Source organism: Aegilops tauschii, chromosome 7 (genome assembly GCF_002575655.3).
Source record: "Aegilops tauschii subsp. strangulata cultivar AL8/78 chromosome 7, Aet v6.0, whole genome shotgun sequence".
In the NCBI taxonomy this organism is placed as follows: domain Eukaryota; kingdom Viridiplantae; phylum Streptophyta; class Magnoliopsida; order Poales; family Poaceae; genus Aegilops; species Aegilops tauschii.
The window spans coordinates 20961124-20973031 of NC_053041.3; the positions used below are offsets into that span (position 1 = coordinate 20961124).

Consider the following 11908-nt stretch of genomic DNA (forward strand, 5'->3'; position numbering starts at 1 on the left):
AGTGCATTATGGCTGCCGCATGGGCATAAAGACAGAACAGCAGCAAGTGGCAACATGCTGTAACCCAAAAGGTGATATTGTGGCACATCACCCACATGACATGCACACAATATTTATCCAATACCAATAGTGCAAAGAGTGGAATAGTATATAAGTAAAAACATCCCGCAGTGGCTCATTCGTGTAGGATTATATATTTTTAAAATTTTGCATTGCAGCATTACAATTGTTTAAAAAAATTGAATCATTTAGACCTCATGAAAATATGCAAATTTTTGAGATTTTTTAAAATTCTTTCGAATTTCAATATATTAAAATTCAATAAATTTAACAAACTTAAATTAAGTTTGAAATTTATTTGGAATTAGTTTGAATCTAGCTTCATAATTTGGGGTTAAAAATATTTGGTATGCACTGAAATTTCAGGAATTCATCAAAATTTCACTTAAGTTTGAACCTTAGGAGAAGAACCTTAGGTCAAACCCTTCGTCACTGGTTCAGTGTGTGCCCTCAATAAACTTTACTTGGGGTTTGATCAACAAATTACTGGTAAACCGCAATACACATCATAATTTGACGAACTTATACTATTATATCCAGCTGTACTGGAAAGAACTCCGAGTATTAATGTGCAACAATTACATGACATAACCCATGACTCATGAAGATACTTTTTGAGGCTGCTGATAAACACATAAATTGCAAGAACACACATCGTCTATGCCTCATCTTTTTTTTAACGATAGAGTAATGACAGAGTACTTGGTCTTCTCTTTGTCAAGGTGTAACGCGACGTTATAAGCAAACTTATTGAAGAGCTCATCGAGCACGGATTCACCAAAATGGCTTGTAAACAGGGCCTCCATCACTGCTCTTAAGCACATGGCGATGTTTATGCCACTTTGGATGCTGTCGTGCACATCATTGCCCTCCGAGTCGTCATAAGGATCCCAGTTAGTCTCGAACAGTTTGATGCGACTAATATCAAACTGCTGGCTCCGCTCAACCACTGCCTTAACTTCATCCATTGATGGCCCGTACAAAGGTAGATTAAAGGAGTCCAGCTTTTCTTTCTCCACTAGCCCCTGTTGTGATCAGTGTGCTTTAATCAAAATTTAGTTTCCGCAAATAATTATTAGAAGTATGATATATCCTTGTGTACCTCTTCAACAAGAGATTGTACAGAAAGTGAAAGTAACCCGTATAGACGGTTGAGACTTGCGCTGTAGACATCATCGTGTTTCCTCCCAAGAAATGTGAGAACCATTTGTCCATCGGCAACTAGTTCTTCATATCGCAGCTGGAGGAACAACAACATGTCCTTCTGAAACTGCTCTTGGTACATTTTCACCACAAAGGGTGGGGTAGTCACTGCAATGCTGATGCTTCCTTCATTCAGATATGGTCTTTTATTGCCCTCTAATCCATCGGGAAGCTGTGTATAACATGTAGCGTTTATTTTTCAGAGATTCTAATGTAAATTGACATTGTTTTGGGATGTCTACTTAGCTCCATGAATTCATCAATTTACAGTATTAAATAGACCGATGTGGATGATTAAAATTAAAATTATGCAGGTAAGCTGTGTCTGGTTGGTGCTAGTACCCGAGAACGCCACTGCAGGCAATATGATGAGTGAAAGAGATGAACACTCCCGTGAGGCAAGAGTCTTCTATAGTAGGAGCTGGGCAACCCAGCGATGTAGAAAGCAGGTATTGGCCCTCCCTTGTGATCCACATCAATGGAGTTCTTGAATCGTTGAAGTGATTGGAAGACACGGTTGAAGTCGTTGCCTGGTAAATCGTTGAGAAAGAACTGAAGCTCAGTGGGATGGCCACTGAATTTCTCAAGGTGGTAGCTGACCGCTTTGATCACATTGGAGACAAAGAAGAGTGTGTTGTCACTTGAAGAGCAGCCTAAGTCAACAATTGTCATTGTGGGATGGAGTAGAGCCACACACATTTCCATCACAATCTTCTGGAGAACTGGCTTAGTCTCAACCAGAGCTTTTTCCTAAGATAAATGGAAGGGAATCTTTATAAACTACTGCAGTAAAATCTACCAAGCAAATTCAGAGTAGATCAGAAGGTATGTCAAGGTTGTAAGCAATACCAATTGTGGATGCTAGAAGGATTGTATCGAACCTGAAGCCTTGAGTTTTTGAAGTAGCTGGTCTCTTCTTCTCCTATGGTCATATGGAGGTCATGTTCCATCTTCATGGCTACTAAGAAGTAAGAACTCTAGGCAGAAGTTGGTTTTGCTGCGTTGCACACGAGAGAATTGAAGAATACACGGGTGAGTGCCATATAACCCTGTTAAATATATAGGGAGAGCAGGAGCGATTTTTGCTGAAGGTCCCTCTTTCTTCAGTATTTCACATTGATCATTCTACTTCCTTGCATTACATGCCTATGCATGCAGTTGTTAGGGCGTCCCCAAGGGCCATCACCCATTTTCCTGCGACGTCTGTGTGGATCACATTTTTCCATATAGGAATTTCTGGACAAATGTACCATGGTACCCAAGCGGGGATACACCATTTGTCCACCTCGAATTTCCATGCATGTCATCGAACAAGTGGTGTGCGGAGCTGCGACAGCGGCCTGGAGAAGCTGCGGGACACATCCACATCAACCAGGATGAGAAATTGTCTCCAAGCCAGCGGGAGGGTGGAGGCTGGTCGAGCAGGTGGGGACGGCTTCGGTGGGCCAACTGGTGCAAGCGCGGAGGCTCGGTACTGACAGTCTGACATGATACAGCAGCATGGTGAACACGAGGACCGAGCTCATGGTGTAGAGGACCAGCCTGAGCTCGCACCCAGCGAGGCAAAGGAGAGCTCCAGCTATGGCTCCAAGTAGGTCTGCGGTGAATCTGGGTACCGAGGAGGAGACGGGGGCAGGGAGTATGGAAAAGTGGACTTGGGCGGGCTTAGGATAGGCTTGAGTAGTCCACCGTTGAGCTGGTCGTGTCCGCCCTCAGACCATAGTTTTAAGGACGCGTCTAGCGGGCGGCTGGGTGCCCGCTAGCGCTCCTAGGCGGCCGGCTGCTTTTTTGCCCTGTGGCTAAAAAGAACACTGCTAATTAATCATTTTCTATGTGGTCTCTTCTCACATGATGAATGTTTGCATGCCACTGCATTAATATTCCTCATGTTCGTTCTTTGTGCATTAATTTTTTGTTTTTGAAATTATAAAAGACGTATCTTCTAAACCGCGTGTCGAAATTCAGATCCGTTTTCACCGTTGAAACCCTCGCGACGTGCTCTTTAAAAGTAGATCCCGCGTGAGGATGTTTCGACGAACTAGTCTTCCTGCCAACTAAACAACAATGTGTGTGCAACTAGACTACATTTCCGCGCCAATTTAGCATATATGTGTGTAACTAGTCCTGCCAACTAAATATCAATGTGTGTGCAACTAGACTTCATTGCCGCGTCGATTGCGTATATGTGTGTGTGCAACTAGTGTCCTATCAACTAAACATCAATGTGTGTGCAACTAGACTACATTACAAGCCAACTGAGCATATGTGTGTGCAACTAGTCTTTCTGCCAACTAAACATCAATGTGTGTGCAACTAGACTACATTTCAAGCCAACTAAACATCAATTTATGTGCAACTAGACTACATTACAAGTATGGAGGATGGTTGCACATCTACGACTAGGTAGTTGGCCACGGCAATAGATTAGTTGCAAATCAGGTTGTCATGGTTGCTACGTTGCAACCTCATAGGAAGTTGGATTATGCAGCTCTAAAATTTTGTTTTGAAAAAAGTTGCACCATGTAGTACTAAAGTTGCACAACACAGTACTAAAGTTGCACCATATAGCTCCAAAGTTGGCATCAAAAAAATTTCATCGAAACATACCGATGCGGGATATAGTTTTAAAAATCTCGACGTGAGGAGTCCAAAAGTGAAAACGGATATGAATTCCGATGCAAGGTTTGAAAGATATGACTTTTTTAATTTTTCTGAAAGGTAGTTAAATCAGTCACATGCGGAGAGAGAGAATGGACATCACATACTACTTTTCCTTCTAATTATATTTCCTGACCCACTATTTTAAAGAGCAACAGTCCAAAACCAGTGCATATGATTCAGCCCAGATGGCACCTGGACTATGTCCGCGCGGAATCGAGTGGCCAGGAGTCGGCCGCTCGGTTCGCCCAAACAGTGCGTATGCAGTTTTTAGATTTTAGGTAGTTTTAAAATTCGGACAGGACCGGTGATTCGACCAGAAAAAACGAGAACCGAAAGCTTGCCCAGTTTTCAAATCAAAAAATATTCAAAAAAGGTGTATCAACAAGGAATCGAACACCTAACGTTAAGGCAAGGCATGCCAAAGGCCCAATATACAACTAGTCTAATAAGGAGTACTCCCTCTGTAAAGATTTAGCGTTCTAAAAGTCTTATATTTCTTTACAGAGGTAGTAATACTTTATGGCTTATTAATGATTTACATTAAATATTATGTGTATTCGCGAATCAACCTGTGGTTGAGTTGGTTAGGTGGACGGTGGTATCCCCAACCCACCAGGGTTCATATCCTGATGCTCGCATTATTCCTGGATTTATTTCAGGATTTCCGCGCGATGCGTTTCAGTGAGAGGAGACGTTCCCGTCGACGACGAGGCGCTTACGGTGACTTCGTAAATCTCAAGATGATATGTCGGCTCGGTCTTTCGGAGGTGCCCATAGGGGTAGGATGTGCACCATAATATTTTGGTTTTTTGTAGCAAATGAACCGGCGATCTGACCAACAAAATCTTCAACCGACAGCCTGACTAGTTTAGTTTGGTTGCCGGTTTGGTTTTTTACACTATGGTGCGAACAGAGCTGGCTAAATGGGCTCTATTTTGCGGGACAACACATTAGCACGTGTGCCCGGACTAAATTGGTCGTTCCTGTCCCATGCTAGTCAGCCAAGGTAAGGACTGTTGCCGGCACAACGCGGGACCTCCTATACGCCGCATATTGCGGCAAATGGAGCGCGCGCCGCACAGGGGAATCGACGACTGGGCCGGCCCAGTACAACCGAAGTTGAACGCAATACAACACGACGCAAAAAAACCGAGAAAAAGAGGCGCCTGTGGGACTCGAACACGCGATCAGGCAATTTTACCTGCATTCAGCTAGCCACTAGACCTCACGACGCCACTTAACAATTGCTTAGAACACACGTTTAAGAATAGACAATGAAGTCGGATGATCTAAAAAAAATACAATGGAAGCAGATTTGAAACATTTATTCATTTTTTTCACTATTTCTTGGAAATTATGAACAATTTTTAGATTCCTATTTTTGCAAAGGAAAATATTTATTTTCAACTTGACCAAAATTTATAATTTTTGGAAATGTTTCAAAAAACGTAAAGCAACCGTGAACAATTTTAGAAGTCCTGAACATTATTAACAAACGGCGAACACTTTTGACAATTGCGAACATTTTTTCAAAACATGAACAAATTTAGAAACACCAAACACTTTTTTAGGAAAAAGGAAAAAAACATAACACGAACAAAAAATTAAAAACGTGAACAATTTTTGAAATCCGGACATTTTTCAAAAAACAAATTAAGTTTTTGAATATACGAGCATTTTGTAAATTATGAAAATTCTTCTGAAAACATTAACATTTTTCTGTAATTTGTGAACAGTTTTGGAGAATGGGAACATTTTTTGAATCCCGAACACTTTTTCAAATGGAAAAGGGAACATTTTTGAAATTCCGAACAAATTATTGAAACCATGAACTTTTTTGAATTTGTGAACAAAATTTGAAAAACAGGAACACTTTTTTGAAAATTCTGAACAAATTTTTTTAAACCGGGAACTTTTTTTGAATTTTAAGGTTTGTTTTGAAAAACGGAAATATTTTTTGAATTTGTAAACAAAATCTGAAAAATAAGAACATTTTTTGAAATTCGGAAAAAGATTGCAAATAAACTTGAAAAAGAAAAAAAAGGAAAAAAAGAAACAGAAAAAAGAAAAGAAAACGAAAAAGAAGAGAAATAGAAAAAAGGAAAACGAAAAAGAAACTGAAAAAGAAAAAACCTGCTGGAAACATCATAGAAGGTTCCCAAAAAACCGGTGTCTGCTGAAACGCTAAAACAGGCCGGCCCACTCGGCCGCTCGCTCGCACCTCCCCTGTGCGAAGCGACGACAGCTTGCCGCAACGAGCGGCGAGTAGGATTTTCCGCACAACGCGGTCCTTTTCCCTGATTGTTTTTAACAGGTTATTAGGCAAAAAGCACGCGGGCCAGTTGAAACACAATGTCATGCCGGGCCGGCTCCTTTAGTTAATGGGTCGTGCGCATCCTTGAAGACGAGGCCCGCATGCCGGCACGGCACGGCCTACTTATAAATGGGACTCTACGTGTCATGCCGTGCTAGGCCTGCCTACAGGTGTGTCAGACCGTGTCTGGGCCGACCGGTTGGCCACCTCTGAGTACAAATGAGATAGCCATATGATTGGATAAATAAATGGAAAATGATTTGGGAACTATATGCCCAATTCTCCTAGTAGACAAATTCAGGGAGTAGGGGGTGGGGGGGCTTTGTGCATGGTTAAACTTTTTTGCAGAAACATCTCATGTCGTCCTGCAGATGTATAGAAGTATGTACCCTTTCATCTTGCACGGCTCCTAAGTGATAAAAGAAAGAAGAACTCGTCTTCTCTCTTTTTTGATTACCTTCCTCGCGTATGTATAAGACCGAATCCATTCTTTTTCGAAATCGACTGAAGATCGAGGTTTTTCTTCTTACTAAGTTTGTCAAAGAGGCTAAAAAACAATAAATGACCAACGAAACTTCGAGTGAGTAGGATAAGGAGGAGTAGAGCCTAGGGGAACCTGTGGCTGGATTGAATCCTTCACGATGGAAATGCCCTCGCCTACTTGACTAAACTAAGGACCTCAACGGCCGCCTGCCTCGGCTCCAAGGCGGCTACCAAGCTCGTAAGCAAGCGGTCTGTTAATGATACTTAATGAAAAGGAGATTGGGGTTGATGATACAAGAGGGAAGTTTTGTAAAAGCAACAGGAAGAATTGCTCAGATACCCGTGAGTGAGGCTTACTTGGGTCGTGTTGTAAAAGGGAATTACACTTGTTTTCTATTACAAGTCGCTACCGGTTTTGCTATGACTTTTTACTACCGACCAACCGTTACACAGGTTTTTTCCTCGGTTCAATACATAATGACCGAGGCCAACTTTGGTTGGTTAATCCGATCAGTTCATGGATGGTCAGCAAGTATGATGGTTTTCACCCTCCCTCTCTATCTATCCAAGAGATGGAAGGGTAGAGCTTTTTTCTGGGTTTTTTCATCTTTACATCAAAGAGTTGAACAATGAAGATAGATGGCAAGTGCCTGATCGATTTGATCAGGCCGTGTAGGAACAAGGTTCAAATCGTTCGTTCGTTAGAAAACCCTTTCCGTTCCGCTTAGCCCTATCGGATATTTTAGTTATAGGTTCTGTAGGAACTAGACGATCCTATTTGGTCAAATACCTAACGAAAAATTGTGATTTTCCTTACATTAAGGTACGAGGGCTTCTTATTCCACAAGAACAAAAGCACCTTTTCATTCTTTCATATAATAGGGATTTTTACTTGGAAAAGACAATGTTCCATAGTAAAGGATTCGGGTCCATAACCCGAAATAATCTATAGAATCAAAATAGAATTAGTCCCGTCTCATTATGAACCGAAAGGAGCTGGTATTTATCCAAAAAATGTCTAGATAACCTTCCCACAAGATTCGGGAGCAGTAATTTAATCGTTCAATTTTTTCTTGTTTTATTATTTTTTAGTAGTCTTATAGTAGTCTTAGATTTTTCATTTTGATGAGCCTCGCTTTGATGCATTCATGGAATAATCCATTTTCATGGACCTAAGTCGCCTATTGCGCCTAACCTAAGTATAGTGCCAGTGGTCGGCGAGGAGAAGTTCATTCCTGTAGAGAAGAGAGGGGATCCTATTTCCTTTCCCCCATCTTTCGTTTCCAAGTTTTCAATGCCTTTTTCTTATAGTATACAAAATCGGATTCTGGATTGCTCTTCATTTCGTTCAATTTTATCCCCTTGATTTTCAACATATATATATTAACCCGCCTTGTTTACCTATTTCTTCTACAATTCACATGACTCATTGAAACCAACTTTCTCCTTCCTACATTTTATCTCTTCTTTTGAGTCTTCCTCTAAAGTACCATATTTTTCCTCTGCGCTTTCCCCGGGGCTGCCATATTCGTCTTCTGAGTCTTCCTCTAGAGTTCCATATTCGTCCTCTTGGGTCTGGTAGATAAAGGAGCTTCAAAGCCATAGCCATCCTCATGGAATTTTCACTATACAGCCGTTGCACTTTTTTTATTAAATGAAATAGTTCATTTTCTCGCTCTTAACTCGAAAGTACTAACTATATAGGGGCACGGGAACTTTGCTAACTTCCCTTCTCTACCTGTATCTTGTTCGATACTAGTTACAAACTATTTTGTTACTGAGAAAGTGAATGTAGTTAGAGGATATAACTGTGGATGTCAAAATCTATCAGGTGTATAAGTGCAGAAACAGTCTTGTTCTTTGTTCCTTTTTTTAAAAGACAAGTGGCACATCTGAAAGGCTCGAAAGCACTCGCGTTCCATGACACAGAAAGAATTAATAGATGTTAAAACAGTACTATCGATATCCTCCCATAACAATATGAGCTCAGTGAGTCGTTGCATTCAACGCAAGGTAAATTCAGGACATTAAAACTGGACATCATAGAAGTTTTCTCATGCATCAAAATTCCGAAGCTACCTGATTTTGATTCATGGTGTTTATATTGTTGGATACTGAAAGAATAAAAATATGTGCATAAAAAGTTTTATTGTTTGCTAGTATTATTGATACACAGTTTTTTGCAGCTTTCAAACTAATGTAAGTTTAAATAGAAATTTATCGATAAACACATCTAATGTATAATGCAACAACAGATCAAGGAACTCTAGTCATGTATCCCACAAAAAACAATAAGTTACACATTACTATATGTCAATGTCCTGTGAACTGAGAGGTCCGAATGTTTAAACAATAATTTTGGGTTTTCACGTTAAGCTAGTAATCCATCTGGTTGGTTGAACCATACTTCGTGTCACCACGTGTTACTCTTCCATACTCTGCATTTCGTGCTTGATTTACAGCTGCGTCACAGCTGAAAATTTCATCCTTGTCTGGATCACATGAGATTATTCAGGATTACACGGGCACAATAGCGTTAGACTCATACATGAGTAAAACGTCTTTGGTGTTACCCGGGTGATGAAATCTACAGGTGATTTGTCTTGAAGATTGAAGCACACCGGTTTGGCAACACGCTGTTGTGTTGTTTCTGGCCAGAAAGTATAAAGAATCATGACTTGTTCGGTTCTGGCTAGCTTCACCGTTTTTCTATGGAATATGCCTCTATATATGCCTCCAACTCGAATTTCCAATACATCTCATTCCCTGCTAGTTCATGCTATGTGGCTGCCCTTGCAATTGACCCTGCTTGTCGTTGTTGCTCTCCTTCCACGGTTTGGCATTCTCCTCTAACACTCCTACGGACTATATGTGATCCCACTACACGGGTAATAAGCTAGTTATTTATAGGAGGCCAGCTAGTGACCAACGATATGTGTGGCATGTACATATATAATCATTGCTTCACCAAACATCACATGCCAACTTGTTTGGTCATTTATTTCTACTACGAGTGGTATAGTGGTAAACATTTGTAACACTCGTGGCATATCTAAATAGGAGCAACCCTAAAGGGGATGTTGATTCTAAACCATGAAAAAAAAACATTCTGAACTCAAGTTATTATATTGTTGTAGTGCTACCTCTACTTTTGGTGCTACCGATACACCACGACAACCGTAAAAAACACCTTTTTGTATGCACATCTGAGGTGCCAAGTGCAGAACAAAGAGCATACCACTAAAGTCCATGCCAAAGACACGACCTTCAAAGGTCACACTTTTATTGACTGCTCCATCACAAGGACAGGGCCTCTACCATGAGTAACTACTGAAATAACAAAATTAAACAAACCGCGGGATCCATTGGTGACAGGGACAGTGATGGATTCAAGGGGAGACGAGGGGTGTGAGAGGGGGATACACCGTCCAACGATTTTGTCCCCCCTTATTAGCAATTAATTATTGCCTAATTAGGCAGCTCTTCATGACTATTTCGCCCCCCCCCCCCCCACACACACACACATACCCAACAGAGAAAAACATATGTATTAAGCATAGAAGAACCCATTAGAAGATAAAAATGTACATACCCAATAAAACATATCAATTAAGCATAGAAACACACTACATTACGAAATAAAAATCTTGTCACACAATAAACCATCTAAATTACGAAATTTGAGTTTGTTTCTTTACTTTTATGTTTCAATAAAAAGAAAGAAAAATAAATGAAAATGATCATATGCTAATCTTATGGTAAGTAATGACATCACATAAGGAAAAGTATAAGTGGTAAAATTTGTTGGAGATTGACAAACATAGCATTGGTCAATGATGCAATTCATGAAATAATTAATAAGGGAAGAGAAGATTCACATGCAAATACACTATCTTTTACATCTTTTATGGTTGTGAGCCCCCATTAAATATTATATGCCAAAATTATTGACGTTGGACAAGGAAGACAACGTAATGACTTATGTTTGTTCATATTCTCATAGAAGTTATATTGTCTTAGATCCTTCAATATTGCTCAATATCTTTGCAAGCAAAAAATTCCGCACTAAGTAGAGATACTACTTGTGCATCCAAAAACCTTAAACCCAAACTCATGCCTTCAGAGTCCACTATACCTACCTATGGATTGAGTAAGATCCTTCAAGTAAGTTGTCATCGGTGCAATAAGGCAATAAAAATTGCTTCTAAATGTGTTGTATCTTTTAGTGTAAGAGAAAATTGAGCATTGTATGAACTTGTGATGGCAAAATAATAAAAGCAACGGACTGCATAATAAAGTTTGCCATCATAAGGGGTAATATAACATGATGTTCTTTTGCATTAAGAGATTTGGGATACAAACAAATAAGCGCATGACAACCCCTGCTTCCCTCTGCGAAGGGCTTATCTTTTACTTTTGTGTATTTACTTTTATGCAAGAGTGAAAGTATTCCTCTCTATTCCTTTTTATTTTCTCTTTTTGTAAGCATCATGTGGTGAGGAAAGATCTACGCACATATATCCAGTTGGATATGAGTGGGCATGAGTTATTATTGTTGACATCACCCTTGAGGTTAGTACATTGGGAGGCGAAACTATAAGCCCCTATCTTTCTATGTGTCCGGTTGAAACTTTTTTATCATGGTTATGTTGTGAGTGTTAGAAATCATAGAATATTATATGATAGTTGAGTATGTGGACTTGCCTAAAGGCTCCGACACGTGACCCTTCCTGAAAATATGACGAACTGTAGTTGCAAAAGTTGACTCAGAACGTAGTTTGTTGGTTTTCAATAGAGTTTATGCTTTATACTTCGATGTGTGATGAATTGTTACTTGTTCATGAGAAGTTATATGATAAAAGTTGTATGATAAAGCTTTATGATTAATTTCCTTGCTATTATATTAATAATCATGATGCTTGTAAGTTCGTATTTTGTTTTTATCGACACATCTGTCTCTAAGCATGTGGGCATGATTTTTTATTTCGGTTTTTCGCTTGAGGACAAGCGAGGTCTAAGCTTGGGGGAGTTGATACGTCCATTTTGCATCATGTTTTTCTACTGATATTTATAATGTTGTTATATATAATAATGCTTTTGGGAGTAATTCTAATGCCTTTTCTCTCATAATATGCAAGGTTTACACAAAGAGGGAGAATACCGGCATCTGGAATTCTAGACCTGAAA

At 39.9% G+C, this 11908-nt stretch overlaps 1 protein-coding gene across 1 annotated transcript; it reads right to left on the reverse strand.

Annotated features, from left to right (window-relative positions):
• Positions 1-552: 552 nt before the first annotated feature.
• Positions 553-2281, reverse strand: LOC109750935 (anthranilate O-methyltransferase 1-like). Its single transcript, XM_040395426.3, has 4 exons — positions 2145-2281; positions 1606-2013; positions 1163-1435; positions 553-1085 (listed from the first exon to the last, which is right to left on the reverse strand). Exons 1-4 carry the CDS (start codon positions 2217-2219, stop codon positions 726-728), a joined length of 1116 nt encoding a protein of 371 aa, XP_040251360.1. The 5' UTR covers positions 2220-2281; the 3' UTR covers positions 553-725.
• Positions 2282-11908: the final 9627 nt, after the last annotated feature.

Excerpts from the sequence above, each read along its gene's own strand:
- LOC109750935 (XM_040395426.3), bottom strand. The coding sequence starts at position 2,219 with ATGAAGATGGAACATGACCTCCATATGACCATAGGAGAAGAAGAGACC. Across the intron at positions 1,436-1,605 it reads GCCTGCAGTGGCGTTCTCGG|CTTCCCGATGGATTAGAGGG; the intron begins GTACTAGCACCA and ends TGTTATACACAG. Across the intron at positions 1,086-1,162 it reads TACAATCTCTTGTTGAAGAG|GGGCTAGTGGAGAAAGAAAA; the intron begins GTACACAAGGAT and ends TGATCACAACAG.